At 41.3% G+C, this 16,736-nt stretch overlaps 1 protein-coding gene across 1 annotated transcript; it reads left to right on the top strand.

The window, feature by feature from the left end:
- Positions 1-1,095: 1,095 nt before the first annotated feature.
- LOC122063623 lies at positions 1,096-2,285 on the top strand. The gene has a single exon (XM_042627322.1). It carries the CDS (start codon positions 1,436-1,438, stop codon positions 1,820-1,822), a length of 387 nt encoding a protein of 128 aa, XP_042483256.1. The 5' UTR covers positions 1,096-1,435; the 3' UTR covers positions 1,823-2,285.
- The last annotated feature ends 14,451 nt before the right edge of the window (positions 2,286-16,736 follow it).

Raw genomic sequence — 16,736 nt, forward strand, 5'->3', positions numbered from 1 at the left:
GAATTTTCAAACTTAGAGTAGAAAATGACCATTTTTTTCCTATAAACTTTCAAGAGAAAATATTTTCAAAAATGAGAATTTAATGTTGTGGATTATTTTTGTTTGTCCCCTCAAGTCGGACATTACACTTTGATGCGAGAACTATGCGAATCGACGTCCGATTCTCTCTTTCATTATATGATTCGGGTCCCTACTTTATGCATATTTTTGGCTTTCCTGTCGAGACGACAATCATGTTTTACATCATTGGATAGTGTTCGGATTGAGCTTTCTAACGACATATTACAAGTCAAATTCTGACAAACGGTTTGAAAGATATGACCCCTGAGAGTTGACTCCAAAGTTCGGTATCAGATTCCATTCCGAGCAACCAAAGAGTGCCACATGGCGCCCAAACCCCTTTGTCCAAAAGCAAGCCTTTTTGGACAATTCTCTCTAGTTTTTTAGTCCCACATCGAAAATAAGAGAGAATTATCCCAAGTCCCAAGGCTATAAGAATAGCCCTTCCTCTCTTCCAAAATGGGGGAAAAAGAAAATTTGGGAGAAGGAATATGGCCCAATGAAGGTTTTTACTAATTCTCTCTCTCTAAATAAAGAATCTCTCCAAATATAAAATTTTGAATGTGTAATCCTTCCTTGAGCCAGGAGACCTAGTCCGGTTCGGTTGGATTTTGGGGCTTGAAGCAAAAGGGTTATCTCCCCTTGTTTCCTGATTAAAGCCGGGTTTAAGGTATTTATTTTTTTCTTCTTCTTTTTCCCCAATAGCAATTTAGAATTTGTTTAATTTAATAGATTAGTTTCTAATTCATTAATAATTGATTTATTTAGATTAATTATGTTTAATTAGTTTCAGTTTGGCTCAATACGGTTTACTACATGTGAATTGATTTTTTCTGGTCCAATTAAAGGTTTTTAGGTTTAATTGATTCTTTTAGATTAATTAGGTTTAATTGGTTTTTTTTATTTAACATGCTTACTTAAGTAGATTTGATTTGGTTTAGCTTTTTTTTTTCTTTTTTCTTTTTTTTTTCTTGTTCTTTTAATCTAGGCCCTTAGATTAGGATCTCAAGCCCTAATCTCTTCCCCCATCTTTTCTTCCTTTCTTTCTTCTGTTCCCTATAGCAGAAAATCAGCCGCACCTTTATCCTCCTTTCTTCTTCTTCTTTTTCTTTTCTCTTTTTCCAAGACCACACCATTTCCAAGCCCTAGTGGAGTGGGAACTATGCTTCTCTTCACACTCTCTCTCTATCTGAGCTTTCTATATCTATATAGAGATCTACAGGATTATTCCACTCCGGCGATATGATTCAGGCGAAAACCTGAGTTTTCATTTCAAAACATTATTTCCAATCGGATAGTTTTCCTTGGATTTTGATATTCTTTCATTATTTCTGGTTATTTTTTACTGGTGTCACGTGCTGCATGATCATTGGTAATGGCTTCGGCTTGCGTGAACAACATCGGAGTTTCGCCGAAAACTTTTCTCGACTGCCCTCCGATATTCCCGGCATATGGCTGGTTGAGTCCTAGAATTTCTTTCAGTCGTGATTTCCCCGAAGAGGATCCGAATGCGAAGACGTCCTCAACAGCTGAACAACAAAATTCTACGGAGAAACAAGATCCTGAAGTTTACGGTAAGGATTTCAAAGATTTTGAGTTCAGGCTTGAAGATCCGGTGACAATGCTTCCGGCGGACGAGCTCTTCTCCGATGGGAAGCTTGTGCCTCTGCAACTTACCACGGTTCATCCTTCTGTTGATTTGAATGCGGCAACATCGCCTTCGGAGGAGATAAGGTCACCAGAGGAGATGAAATCGTGCTAGAGAACTGAGGTGTCCGGGATAGATCCGTACTTATTCTCCCCTAAGGCGCCTAGATGTTCGAGTAGATGGAGAGAGCTTCTAGGGTTGAAGAAGCTGTAGAGCAATCCCGCTAAGCAGGATTTGAAGAAGTCTAATTCATCTTTATCTTCGAAGGATACTAACCCCAAGACATTGAAGCATTTCCTCCACAGGAACTCGAAATCTTCTTCAGCGGGGGCAGATTCTTCGTTGAGCCTTCTGTTGCTGAGGGATTCTGATTCGGAGTCCGTTTCGATTTCTTGCCGCCTTTCTCTTTCTTCTTCATCTTCTTCTGGCCTTGACCATGAAGATCTCCCGAGGCTTTCCCTTGATTCGGATAAACCGAATCCGAGCCAAACATTTTCTTTGGGCTAAAACCGATTGGGTTTTGCTCATTATTTTTGAATCATATGATAATCATAGGGTTTCACTAATTTCTATTAAATTAGGATTTTAAATAAAAAAATGGGTCTATGGGCCGTAGTTTAGGATGTAGGTCAGTACGGGCATGGTTGGCCCCCCCCTCAAACTGGCTCGTAGCATTAGGTGCGTTACTTGGGTTTTCGGGTTGATAAAAATGAACCCGTTTCGGTCAATTTCTTTTTATCTCAAATAGTGTGTCCCTTTAGAATTAATTGTGCATTTAATTTAGAGTCGGATATCTTGCTATATTGATAATCATTAGACTTAGATAGGTTAATCAATATCATGTTTGCCATGCTTCGTGTTTATTAACAACGTTTTTGATACTTGATGATTCTTTTTTTTTTTTTGTTTAAATCAATTCATTTTTCTCATGTATGTAGGTTAGCTAGTATTCATTTTTTATCCACTCCTCACTCATACCACCACGTGGGACATTTACAACCATTATATATTTAACATAATAGTTAGATTCCATTTACTTAAATTGAGATAGTTAATTAAATAATTATTTTAATATTTAATTAAATAAAGTCTTAACTCATTAGATTAATTAAGGTTCATAATGCATTTAATTGACTCTTAAATTTTGGTTTTAATTGTTTAAATTATTAGATTGATTAGGTTTTCGAAAACTTCCACCTTAAATAGTTAGACTTGGGTAGTTTTCACCATTCAATTCAAGTTTTTGTCTTTCTTTAAAATATTTTTACCTATTAGATTAATAGATTAATTAGGATTGCAATAATTCATTTCACAAATCATTAGGGATTAGGATTAATCATTTTAATTAATTCAATTTAGGATCTCACAAATTCATTGATCATCCATCTAGGTCAGGCTCAATTAATCAAATTAGTTTAATTTAGGGTTTCATAAGTTGCTAAACTAATCCTAGGTTTAGGCTTATTTCATTAGCTTAATCTAAGACTCATAATACATCAATTAAATCATTTAGGGTTTTTAATTTTAATTAGCGTAATCATTTCATTATCTGCATCATAACCTAGCTAGCATAATTTAGACACTTAGTTTAGGGTTTTCACATGTCATGCTTAAATACCTAGTTTAGGGTTTTTAGTGACCTAGATTTAGGACTAGTTAGTAGGGTACAAACAAACTTTGGTCAAACAGAAGGAGACCGGCCTTAGGGTCAGGCAGACTGGGTGCCTAACACCTTCCCAGTCTGTCACTTGACATTTGTCCAGAATCTTGGTGCAAATCAGTTTTATCCATCAGATTCATTAGTCTCTCTCCCTTAATTAGGGGAGACATTTATGGGTCCTAGACCCTTTCTAGGTGGCGACTCTCTTTTACCCATAACGTGTATCCCCCCTTGGCATTTTGATGACCAGGGGATACTACCTCATCTCATTAGGGTCAAACTCCAGCGTGTGTGCACGTGCTATGCGCCATATCGCAATCCTGGGCGGAGGTCCATGATACCTACAGTGGCAACTCCACTGGGGATGTCAGACTCTTGATTGACCATTGTTTGTATAGCTTTGTTTGTACCTTATTGTTTGTATATTGACATGTTATTTTTCACTTTTCATCACTTGCAGACACTTCTTGCATTGAGCACAGCATGCCTTACCCTTATTCACCCTCGTGGTGTAGCTGCCAGGGTCCCTCACATATGTTTGGGCCGCCCCCAATTACATTACACCCCTTGATACCGTGCCATTTAGGTCTAGAAGATGAAACTTATTGGCGAGGGTGTTACCTTGCGTGCTTGAGGGAGATCACACACATTTAGGTGTGCCCAAAGAGACGCTATTGGTTAACACTCTGAGATTGATCTGCTTGAGCTATTCCCCTATTGGTATAACAAAGGGACCACGTGCCTCTGATTCATTCCGTGTATACGGGTGATAGGTATATCGGTCTTTTCAAGGTAGCCTTTTCGGTCCTAAACCTAGCCCACATGCATCATACACTTGGACATAGAACCAATGACTAGGATCAACACAACGGAATTAAAGTTTCCTTCATGTTGGAACCCCTTGTAGTCATTTTTTTACCCGTCTCAATCTACCATCCACCAACAGAAGGATTGGATTTATCATTAACATTAAAGGTGCTAGTGTTTATAACTACACTAGTTGTTGATTATTACAACTGCACCGTATGATTGGTACCGTGGCTATATGCTAACATCACCAGTCCGATGTGGTATAGGTCTCAACCTGGTAAAGGTTCACACATGCTATCTCAATGTTAACGGTGGACCCAAATTCGTCCACCACAGTTTTTGATTGATTCAGTGTAAAGTCGCCTACATAAGTGTTCTTATAGGAACCACATTTGCTTGATCCATCACTTAAGAGTCTCTTCAACTTAGGTACACTTCTTTAATTATGCCGCTAAGTTGATGCCACTCCCATTTGAGCTAACTCTTGTTTGGTCTGGTCATCCTTGTTTGCGTATGTTTGGCTAGTCTTGTGTTCAAGTAGGAGAGTATTGTGTATTGCCATCTCACCATCTATATTTGTCCTTTTCCGGTACCAGTTAGTGCCGCCAACATCTTACCCCAATCATCCTTTCTCATTCATCCCACTTAGTTGGGATTGTCCTAGCAACCTCTCGGGACCATCATTCAGTGGTTCTCGATGGTAGGCATTCCTCCACAACCACCTTTGGATAACATGGATGGTCGAATGGCTAGGCTAGAGGAAATGATGGCCAACCTCACGGAGGTGGTATGCACACATATGGTCGCACCAAGGGAGGAGGTTCCGGATCAATGAAGTCACCCTCAAACTCCTAGGTTTGTTCCCCAACCTCCATACCCGGTCGAGGATGAGTATGACTTCTATGCCAAAGCTCCTGCCTTCAGGGCAGTTGAGGATCAAGAGAAGAAGGAATTGAAGGATCAGGTCAACCGTTTGGAGCATATTATAAGGAATATGAAAGGGGCAGAAGACCAAATTTTTTATACTAAGGGGCTATGTTTTTTTCCCCAAGCAATCTTGCCAGAAAGGTTCAAGTGGACATGTGACAAGTTCGATGGAACTGGGGATCCCTATACCCACTTGAAGTCTTTCATTGGATAGTTGAGGATAAAGAGGTTCACAGATGAAATGTTGGGGCTAGCTTTTCAATTCTCTCTAACCGGTGCGGCTCACCATTGGCTTATGTCTTTAGATAAGGCATCCTCTCATACTTGGAAGGACATTATGAGAGTTTTCACCAAACATTATGGCTACAATACTGAAGTGGAATTAACAAGAAGAGAATTGGAAACGATAAGGCAAATGCCGAATGAAGGGTTCACCGAATATTTGAGGCATTTCCATGACAAAGCATCCATGATGAGGGATTGACCAAGTGAGCGAGATCAGATTGCCATGATCATGAGGTCGGTGTGTGGTCCCTACAAGGATGTGTTATTTGGCCAGGAAATATTGACATTTGATGGACTCAGAATGGCAGCCCAGCAGGTTGAAGATGCCCTCGCCCAAGAAGAGCTCCCCAAGTACAGCAAACTTGCTAAGGAGGCTAGTAGCAACAAAAAACCTCCTACCCAACAGAGGAATTCGGGGTCTAATGCCACGATGGTGAATCTTCCCACAACGCCGGCCTTGCCTACTCCAGCAACGCCATTTGTGATTGAGCAAGATGCAACCCCCACTCCCCGTCATCCTCGAAGGCAGTTCACTGACTTGGGGACTTCTTTGAGTTTAGTTTTGAATCGTTTGCTTCAGGCCGGTCTTATAGTCAAGCCAGAGCCTAGACCCTTACCTGAGCGAAAACCTGATTGGTTCAATCCAAACCTGTTTTGTGACTACCATTCTCAGCAAGGTCATGCAACAGATAGATGTTACAAGTTGCAAGAAGCAATCAAGATCTGCTTGATGCAAAGAAGTTTGAAATCCAGGTCAAACGACCCAATGTTGCCACAAATCCCATTCCTTAGCATCGAGCAGTTAACGCCTTGCAGGAAGATTTAGGAAATTTTGACCCGACTTCCCTTATCATTTTTCTATCAATGAAGAGAAGCCAATAAGTGGTGACCAATGTTGGAGATCTTAGCGGATTTACTTTCCCCCTTTTGGCTGATGTTGTCACTTCTAGTTTAAAAGAGCCTGTAGAGTCAGAGTTGAAGGAAGACCTAGATGTTAGCGGTATCTTCGATGAGGAGATTATGATGATTGGTGGGGCCAATGAATTTGAGACACCTTCACCCCACTTGTTGATTCATCGTGCTGAGGGCGTCATTCCTAACTGGACCTGTTTGGATGAGTTTGTTTACCCTGAGGAGCTGAAATTTGTACCTAAAGAGTCAGCCATGTCTGGGCCTAAGTCCTTTAAGTTTGTAGGCAGTCCACTAGTTGTTTCTCCTTCTGTTTCTCTCTATGTCGGAGAAGGTATTTCCACTTATGCAGTGTCAGTTCCGGTCGGAGCTAAGTCTGATGTAATTGTCCCAGTTATTAATGAAATTAATTCTTCTGAGTATATTGCTTCTTCCTCTTCCCTATCCCCTCCATCTCCTGATGATGAATGTTGTGATGACCCATCGCCTGAATTTCTCAAATCATTAAAATCTGTAAAGGAAAAGATGGCCAAACATGTCTGTGAGGATTTCAGACTGATAAATTTGGGGTTAAAACATGATCCCGGGGAGGTTAGACTTGGCATGTCCCTTGATGAGCAAGAGACAACCCAATTAATTGAGCTCTTAAAAGAATTTGAGGAGGTGTTTGCTTGGTCATACACCGATATGCCTGGTATTGATGCCAGTATAGTTTAACATCATCTCCCTCTTTTCTCTGATGCAAAGCCGTTCCAACAAAAGATTCAACGCATGCGTCCGGATTGGGCTTTGATGGTAAAAGAGGAGATTGCCAAGCAACTCAGTGTAGGGTTCATTGAGGTAACGAGGTATACTGAATGGTTGGCAAATGTCGTAGTTGTACCAAAGAAGGATGGTCAGATTAGGATATGTGTGGATTATAGGGACATTAATAGGGCGAGCCCCAAAGATAATTTTCCCTTACCACACATCGATCTTCTAGTGGATAATACTGCGGGGCATGCGCTTCTATCATTCATGGATGGGTTTTTTTGTTACAATCAGATCCAAATGAATCCCAAAGATAAAGACAAGATGTCTTTCACTACGGATTGGGGCACTTATAGATATAGGGTGATGACTTTTGGTTTGAAGAATGCCAGTGCTACCTACCAAAGGGCTGCCACCACTATCTTGCATGATTTGATACACAAAGAAGTGGAGGTGTATGTAGATGACATGATTGTCAAGTCGATTAATCGAGAAGGGTACTTTAAGGCTTTGAGGGTTTTCTTTGAGAGGATCAAGGAGTTCAAACTGAGATTGAACCCACAAAAATGTGTATTTAGGGTGACAGGTGGTATGCTTTTGGGGTTCATGGTAAGTGAGAGAGGCATTGAGATTGACCCATCCAAAATCAAAGCGATAATAGAAATGTCACCTCCTCAAACGAAGAAGGAAATTCGAGGGTTTTTAGGAAGGATCCAATACATTAGTCGGTTCATTTCTCAACTAACAGCCATATGTGAACCGATCTTCAAATTACTGAAAAAGGATCAACCTAAGAGGTGGAATCCTCAATGCCAATTGGCTTTTGATCACATCAAGAGCTACCTGGTAAACCCACCAATCCTCATTCCCCCTACTCGCGAAAGGCCATTGTTGTTGTGTCTCTCTATATTAGAAACCTCCATGGGATCGATGGTGGCTCAGCATGGTCCAGATGGGCATACAGAGCAAGCAATTTATTACCATAGTAAGAAGTTCATAGACTATGAGACAAGGTACACAACCCTGGAGAAGACTTGTGCAGCTTTGGTTTGGGTAACAAGGAGGTTGAGACATTACATGTTGACCTATTCAGTCTTTTTGGTATCCAGAATGGATCCCATCAAGTATCTTTTTGAGAAACCCGCGTTGACGGGCAGATTAGCACGTTGGTTATTGCTTCTAAAAGGAGTTCGACATTGTGTATGTCACCTAGAAGTCCATCAAGGGTAGTGTCATCTCTGAACACCTATCCGCACATCCAGTTGTTGATACAAGGCCTTTGAATGACATATTTCCAGATGAAGATGTAGTTTCTATTGAGGTTGAAGATGAGGTTGGCATTTGGCAAATGTTCTTTGATGGAGCCGCCAATCACAAAGGATGCGGAGCCAGAGTTCTACTTATAAGTCCTAAAGGGTTGAACATGTCCATGGCATATAGGTTGGACTTTGAGTGCACCAACAACATGGCCGAGTATGAAGCTTGCCTTATAGGATTGGAAGCAGCCATCTCTATTGGGGTCAAAAGATTGGAAGTATATGGAGATTCGTCGATTGTCATATGCCAAGTCCAAGGTAAGTGGGAAACAAAGGAGGAAAAGTTAAAACCATACCAAGGGTGTGTAGAGTCTCTAATGAAGCAGTTCACAGAAATTAGTTTTGACTATTTCCAGAGGGACAATAAGTGGTTTGCCGATGCTTTGGCTACTCTCGCATCGATGGTTGATTTTGGTCCAGGTGAGCAAATACAACCATTCATTATAGATTGGAGAGATCATCCTTCACATCAAGGCTTCGTTAATGCCCTAACAGTAGATGGGAGGCCTTGGTTTGCCCATATTTTGGATTTTATCAGAGAGGGGAAGTACCCTGTAGATGCTACCCAAGGAGATAAAAGGTTCCTGAGGCGTTATGCCACCCCATTCATATTACACGAAGATATTTTATACAAGCGATCTTTTGATGATGTACAAATGGTGTGCATGGATGAAGATCAAGCACAAACAATCTTGGAGCAAGTACATCAGGGAATCTGTGGCTCTAACATGAATGCCCATATGTTGCCTAAGAAAATTCTTCGCTTAGGGTATTTTTGGAATACACTAGAAGCCGATTGCACAGAATTTGTGAAGAAGTGCCATAAATGTTAGATTTTTGCCAACCTCATCCATGTGCCCCCTACAGAATTACACATGCTGAGTTCTCCGTGGCCTTTTTCCACTTGGAGTATTGATGTGATCGGAAAAATTAACCCCAAAGCTTCGAGCGGGCACGAGTTTGTGTTGGTAGCTATTGATTACTTCACCAAATGGGTAGAGGCTCAGTCATACGCAAAACTCACAGCGGAAAAGGTAGCCAAATTTTTGCAAGAACATATCATTTGCCGACATGAGATGCCCCATGAGGTGATTTCTGACCAAGGTCAACATTTTAGGGGCAAGGCACAAGAGTTATGTGACCAATTCAGGATTGCAAGGCACAGGTCTTCTCCTTATCACCCTCAAACCAATGGAGCGGTTGAAGCGGCAAACAAAAACATGAAGGTCATACTCCAGGAGATGGCTGATAGGAACAATGATTGGGCTAACAAATTACCTTATGCCTTATGGGCTTATCGGACTTCTATTAGAACTCCAACTGGGGCAACTCCGTACTCTTTAGTATATGGGATGGAAGCAGTCCTCCCGGTTGAGCTAGAGGTCCCCTCTCTTAGAATCCTCATGGAGAGTCGGATTCCAGAAGCGGATTGGCTCAAGTCAAGGTACGAGGAGTTGAACCTCATTGATGAAAAAAAGATAAAGGCAATGGACAACATGAAGAAGTATCAACTGCGAGTTGCAAGGGCTTTCAACAAAAAAGTCCACCCACGTTCCTTGGAAGTTGGAGATTTAGTTTTAAAGGAGCAGAGAGCACCCATTCATGACCCAAGGGGCAAGTTTAGGCCAGACTGGAGTGGCCCTTTTGTGGTGAAGGAAATCCTCCAGGGGAAGGCAATACGCCTTGTAGATCTTGATGGTCAAGAACTATAGTACCTGACCAATTTAGATCAGCTGAAAAAGTATTATGTTTAGCCTCTGCATTCAAAAAAAAAAAAAAAAAGGGAATGCAATGAAGGAAAACTACCTCTGAGGCATAAACTACGCTCGACCTGATTCCTAAATTTTTAGGATACGTAAGCAGCTTGAAAGTCAAAATCGAGCTCGGTCAATTTCCGCCACACCTCATAGCGGGTTGGACCTAATTTTCTATTTTTATTTATCCCTTTCCCCTTTCAGACAAATGGTTTCTCGCTACTCTTATCATCAGGAGGTGATCGAGGCCGACTAAGAACTCTTTCCACCGTCTCTCAAATTCGGCAGATTCCAAAGAGTTTTCATCTTTAGTCCTTTTTTCAAAATGACTATTTTGATTGACATGATTTCTCCCGTGAACTCATCATCCTTGCAAATAATTGTCTTGATCTGGCTCGAAGACTCCATCTACCATTCTCCTATTTGACGATTCCCAAGAGTTTTCAATAGCCCCTCTTTTAGCTTAACTTTTTCTTTAGTCAGCGTGATCCCTCTCGTAAGGTCGCTATCCAAAGTAGTATCCTTACTCTACCCGTGGCAGAACCATCGGGTTAGTTTCCTTCAGTATGTGTGTCTTAACATTTGTTTTAGTTCATGGTTTAGGCCCAGACATGATCACGGTCATCTAAGAGACCAATCTTACATTTTCTCAATTGGCTCAAAGGGTTCTTAGCTTTTGCAAATGACAAGAGAAAAAAAAATCGATATAATTTTGGCGGATGTGTCATATGATATTTTCCTGTAAATTGGTCCTTTCCCTAACTTACATTTTATGATGTACCCAGAAAATCTAAGTTGTATTTTGTTGCTCCCATTATTATCATGGATGTTGCTTTCTGCCGATGGATGGTAGCAATAAGGGATGACGACCCTGAAGTCCTTGAAGAAGTGCACCTCTATGCACTCTTTCATCTCCAGCGCATCAGTCCTTGTCGCACTTTGATACATGAGGCATCTCGTTTCTGGATCCGAGAACTTCATGTTTTTTTATTCAGAACTGTGGAAATTCTCCCTACTCTGGAAGAATTTTGAGCTTGTCTTGTTTACAATCATCGGGGAGATGTTTTTCACCCAACACTACAACCCGTTAGCTCGATAGAAATTTGAGAATTTTTTTGTTTGAGTGCTAAAGAGGCGAGGCGATTCATGGCAAGTGATCGAATCAATATTTATGCTGTTATTCAGGAGTTTGACCCACTTCGATCAAATACTAAAAGCTTTAGGGTGCATCAAAGGAATGCTTTCCTTTTCTGCATGATCACTCGTTATCTGTTGTATTCCCCCAAAGTGTGGAGGCTTACCCATTATCATCAACGTCATCCGGCAGTTGAGACAAGGTTGCGACATTATCCCTACTGTTTTGGCAGAGACTTTGAGAGGACTTGATATTATGACAGGTCGTCGAAATGTTTGCACCAATGACTTTAATGGGTGCTTCGCCCTCCTCCAGGTATGGTTAGTCGAGCGCCTTCAATTGGTCCAACCTTTGGTTACAGCTCATTTGGAACCGTTTTAGTATTTCAAGCGAATTCAGACCTTTAACTACCACGATGCAACAAATTGGCCTGAGCGACTGGGAGCCCTCACAGAGCAAAGCATCAGGTGGGAAGTCCATTGGTGGTCAGTTCGGAACCCTGTTTTACACACTTCTATCTATGACTATGTCAGGTTGTTAGGCATATCCTATACCTCCTTCTACATACCAGCTCGCTTTATGCGTCAATTCGGTTTACCTCAGGGTGCTCTAGGGGATGTGGGTACCGCGCCTATGACAAAGGCTTTAACAGAAGGTTTGGTGAATTCCATTGTAGCATCGTGGAACCATTTGGCTCGCCTAGGTTAAGGTTTTTAAATTGAAGATCTTTTGGTCTGGGTAGCGTTTACTGAGGAGTCGTTCCCCACCTTTCTGCTTTTCAAAACTTGTAGTAGTTGTGGTGCCATTTTTTTCCTTTCAATGAAAAGACTTTGTCCTTTATGATGATCACTCTACTAGCAACATTCTCCTTCCTGAACATATGGGCTTTGTGTGTTTTTACTAACCACTAACCTTCGTATGATGGTGCTCTTTCCAAGCCCCTTGGCTTTCGGATCTAGACCTCTCGTGGATTCGGCATGTGATGGCATCTTGAACACCATTGCGATCTCTTAAATTCAATGCAGTTGTTTGTTGCTAACTTTGCTAAGCTTCATGTCCTTATTCAGGTATTTGAGATCCAGAATCTTCCAAGTTTTCCTTTGCTAATTCCAATGTAGGTGCACAACCAAACACATCATTGGCACCAATTTCGTGAGAATCCTTAGGATCACAACCGAGCACCGTTGTTGATCCCAGCTAAGCACCACTGTGCGAGGATGATCATCCTCTACAAAGAATCCCAAGGTTCATAGTCATGCACGACTGCCAAGGTGGACTATCCGCACCAATTTGTAGAGAATCCTTAGGATCATAGCTGAGCACCGCTATTGATCCCAACTGAGCACCGCTGCGCAAGGACTATCCACACCAATTTTTTGAGAATCCTTAGGATCACAACCTAGCACCGTTGTTGATCCCAGTTGAGCACCGTTGTGCAAGGATGATCATCCTTTGCAGAGAATCCCAAGGTTCATAGTCGTGCACGACAGCCAAAGTGGACTATCCACACCAATTTGTCAAGAATCCTTAGGATCATAGCTGAGCACCGCTATCGATCTGAGCTGAGCACCGCTACGCGAGGACTATCCACACCAACTTTTAGAGAATCCTTAGGATCATAGCTGAGCACCACTATCACTCCCAGCTGAGCACCGCTGCACGAGGACTATCCACACTAACTTTGTGAGAATCCTTAGGATCACAATCGAGCACCGTTGTTGATCCCAGCTGAGCACCGCTGTGCGAGGATGATCATCCCTGGCAGAGAATCCCAAGGTTGACAGTCACGTGGCTAGAAACTCAAATTTTTGGCATCACACTGTTTGGGCATTACCTATGTCGCACCCCGTTCACACTGAACCGGAGCCGTGACCGAGTTAACACCGGTTAACCCAAACCTGCCAGGATCATCAGATACTGTATTCCACCACAGCATACACACAACTAATATAAGTTCATCAGATCAGTGGAAGACTAAGTTTTACCTGTGAATAAATCCCATATACTTGATACCCGAATTGTGATACAATAATTATATACATGTGGGCCCGAAGGCATGATAATTACACAANAGGTTTTATATCATGGTAGCACCCACACACTACTTGATTTTGCATGTGTTATTGATCGGCGTTTCCTATCTTTGGTCTTATCTCTCGTTTTGCATTTGCATTTGCACCTCCGCCATCCTTGAGCCGGATGTCGGCAGTACATTGCTCTTGGTGACAAAATGGTGTGTTCTTTTCTTTGCCTTTCGACCGTTACACAGGTCTCGGTCAAAGAGGGGCAATCTGTAGACACCGAATTTTGTCACCCCCCGGCAATGATGACAATATGAAGGATTACATGTTGGATATTTTAGACTTGGAGAATTTTCAAACTTAGAGTAGAAAATGACCATTTTTTCCTATAAACTTTCAGGAGAAAATGTTTTCAAAAATTAGAATTTGATGTTGTGGATTATTGTTGTTTGTCCCCTCAAGTCGGACATTACACTTTGATGCGAGAACTATGCAAATCGACGCCCGATTCTCTCCTTCGTTATATGATCCTGGTCCCTACTTCATGCATATTTTCGTAAAGGTTCCCGGTTGAGACTACAATCGTGTCTCACGTCATTGGATAGTGCTCGGACTGAGCTTTCTAATGACATATTACACGTCGAATTCCGACAAACGGTTTGAAAGATATGACCCCGAAAGTTGACTCCAAAGTTTGGTATCAGATTCCATTCCAAGCAACCAAAGAGTGCCACATGGCGCCCAAACCCCTTTGTCCAAAAGCAAGCATTTTTGGATAATTCTCTCTAGTTTTTTAGTCTTACATCGGAAATAAGAGAGAATTGTCCCAAGTCCCAAGGATATAAGAATAGCCCTTCCTTTCTTCCAGAGGAGGAGAAAAATTTGGGAGAAGGAATATGACCCCATGAAGGTTTTTGCTAATTCCCTCTCTCTAAATAAAGAATCTCTCCAAGTATAAAATTTTGAATGTGTAATCCTTCCTTGAGCAGGGAGGCCTAGTCCGGTTCGGTTCGATTTCGGTCTTGAAGCACAAGGGTTATCTCCCATTGTTTCTTGATTAAAGCCGGTTTAAGGTATTTTTCTTCTCCTAATTGCAGTTTAGAACTAGCTTATCTAATTTAATAGATTAATTTCTAATTTATTAATAATTGATTTGTTTAGATTAATTATGTTTAATTAGTTTCAATTTGGTTAAATATGGTTCATTAGATGTGAATTGATTTATTCCGGCCAATTAAAGGTATTTAGGTTTAATTGATTCTTTTAGATTAATTAGGTTTAATTGGTTTTTTTATTTAAGATGCTTGCTTAAGTAGATTTGATTTGGTTTAGTTTTTTTTTTTTAAATTGTTTTTGTTCTTTTAATCTAGACCCTTAGATTAGGATCTCAGCTATAACCTAATCCCATTTCTTCTTCTTCTTCCTCTCTTCCATCTTTCTTCTCCAGCCGCCCCTCTCCACTCCCTTCTTCTTCCTCTTCTATTCCTCCTAACCGAACCTGCACCTCCTTCTCTTCTTCTTCTTCTTCTTCTTTTCTTCTTCCCTGCTGCTGCAACCACTAACCGGCAGCCACCGAACTCAACCTCTCCTCCTTCTCTTCTTCTTCTTCTCTTTTTCTTCCTAACCGAACCTGCAACCAAACACCTTTTCTTCTTCTTCTTCTTCTTCTCCTTCTTCTCATCTTCTTTTTCTTTCCTTCCTCCAAAATCTGCAGCGACCGAACCCTGTCTTGGTGGCGACTCCCTTTTACCCATAACGTGTATCCCCCCTTTGGCATTTGATGACCGGGAATACTATCTCATCTCATTAGGGTCGAACCCTAGCGTGTGTACACGCGCTACATGCCACATCGCGATCCTGGGCGGAGGTCCATGATACCCACAACATGCTTTGATGTATAATGCTCAACGCAACACCAACTGACCCCACTCTCCGTTAACCACTACCACATGTTCCGTCGTTGCCACTCTATTGCCAGCTATTTCCAGCCCTATCCGCATGGCTGCTCCTAGTAGCTCCTATTGTCGCTCATGGCATGCAGTTGTGCATTGGGCTTGAGATATCCTCTTCGATTTGATTCCTATTCCTTTCCATTCTAGAGCTAGAATTAGTTTGATAGTAATTTAATTTAGATTGGATTTTTTATTTTAGTTGCTATGTAGGTTAGTTTCCATTTTCAAGTAGTTTTCATTAATTATTTGATTTTTTCTTTATATTAGACATGTAATGGATGGAGGAACTGAGTTTTTTGATTTGAATGAAATTTTGATATTGAATGTTGGCTTGGTTGCACCATGGCTGCTGATTCCCCTTTATCCCCTCTCAGAATATTTCTCTTTATTCTCCCCCTCTTATCTTCTTCTTCCTCCCAATCCTTTCTAATGTCCTGCTGTTGAATTTTCTGATTTGAGATACTCTGTTCACTGATGGTTCATCTGATAGGAGTTCTTGCGGTAAAGCTCGTTACAAACCCATCCATCGGTTCTGGAACTTTGCGTGAAGGGTCTTCAGTCCTAGGCAACCTAAACCCTAGGATTTTGTTCTCAAAAAAACTTCCTGGTACGAGATTGAAACCTGAAATCAGAGTTGGGTTTCTTTTCACCGCCCAGATTTGTTTCAGCATCACCTCGGTCGATTAACCCTTGGAGATTGGAGCTGTGTCCAGTTGAATTCAAGAGGCCTGAAGATTGCAAAGTCCTACCCATGATTTCAGATTGAAAGAAGCCCTGCTTGCTGAGATTTTCTCCACGAACCAGGTCTGGTTTCGTGACATGCTCCGCCTCTGATTTCTGTCCAGAGGTTGAAGATGATACCTCTATCCTGAGTTACTTTTCTCATCCTAACTTCTGTTTTCCATTTATACCCCTGCCTTTACTTTTCAATCCCCTTTGAATTTCTTTGTTTCTTATTCCAATAATACCCCTCCCACCTGATTCGTTGCATAACACTTTTGTTCCTTTGATTTTAACTTCCAACTATTTTCAACTTTGCCACCCTTTTTTTAACTTTTGTTTAATTACAATTCTGCCACTACATCTTGGTTATTGAGTTCTCTTATTTGGGGTGGGCTATTAAGCAAATTGATTCTAGTTTTTTTGGAACCCGGTTTTGCATCAAGTGGTATCAGAACAAATTTCCTGCCCTCTCTAACCATGATATGTCATATCACCAATGCTAAGTTGCACATGTTGTATCGTGAGGTACTTGAGAACCAAAAGGCAACTAAAGCCAGGGTTGAGAAGAATGAGGGAAAATATGACAAGTTTATGTTTGACACTCAAGGTGTCCTCGCTAAGATTATTGCCTTTATGCAAAAGTCTGATACGCGAGTCGATGAAGGATCATCTACACCACCTCCTCAGTTTAATGCCCTACGGATTGAAGATACACCTCACCGAGTGCAACGTGATCTTGTTATACCCCAAGATGTTACCCAGCAATTTTCTGACAGAGATTATGGC

Source organism: Macadamia integrifolia, unplaced genomic scaffold (assembly GCF_013358625.1).
Source record: "Macadamia integrifolia cultivar HAES 741 unplaced genomic scaffold, SCU_Mint_v3 scaffold1381, whole genome shotgun sequence".
NCBI lineage: Eukaryota > Viridiplantae > Streptophyta > Magnoliopsida > Proteales > Proteaceae > Macadamia > Macadamia integrifolia.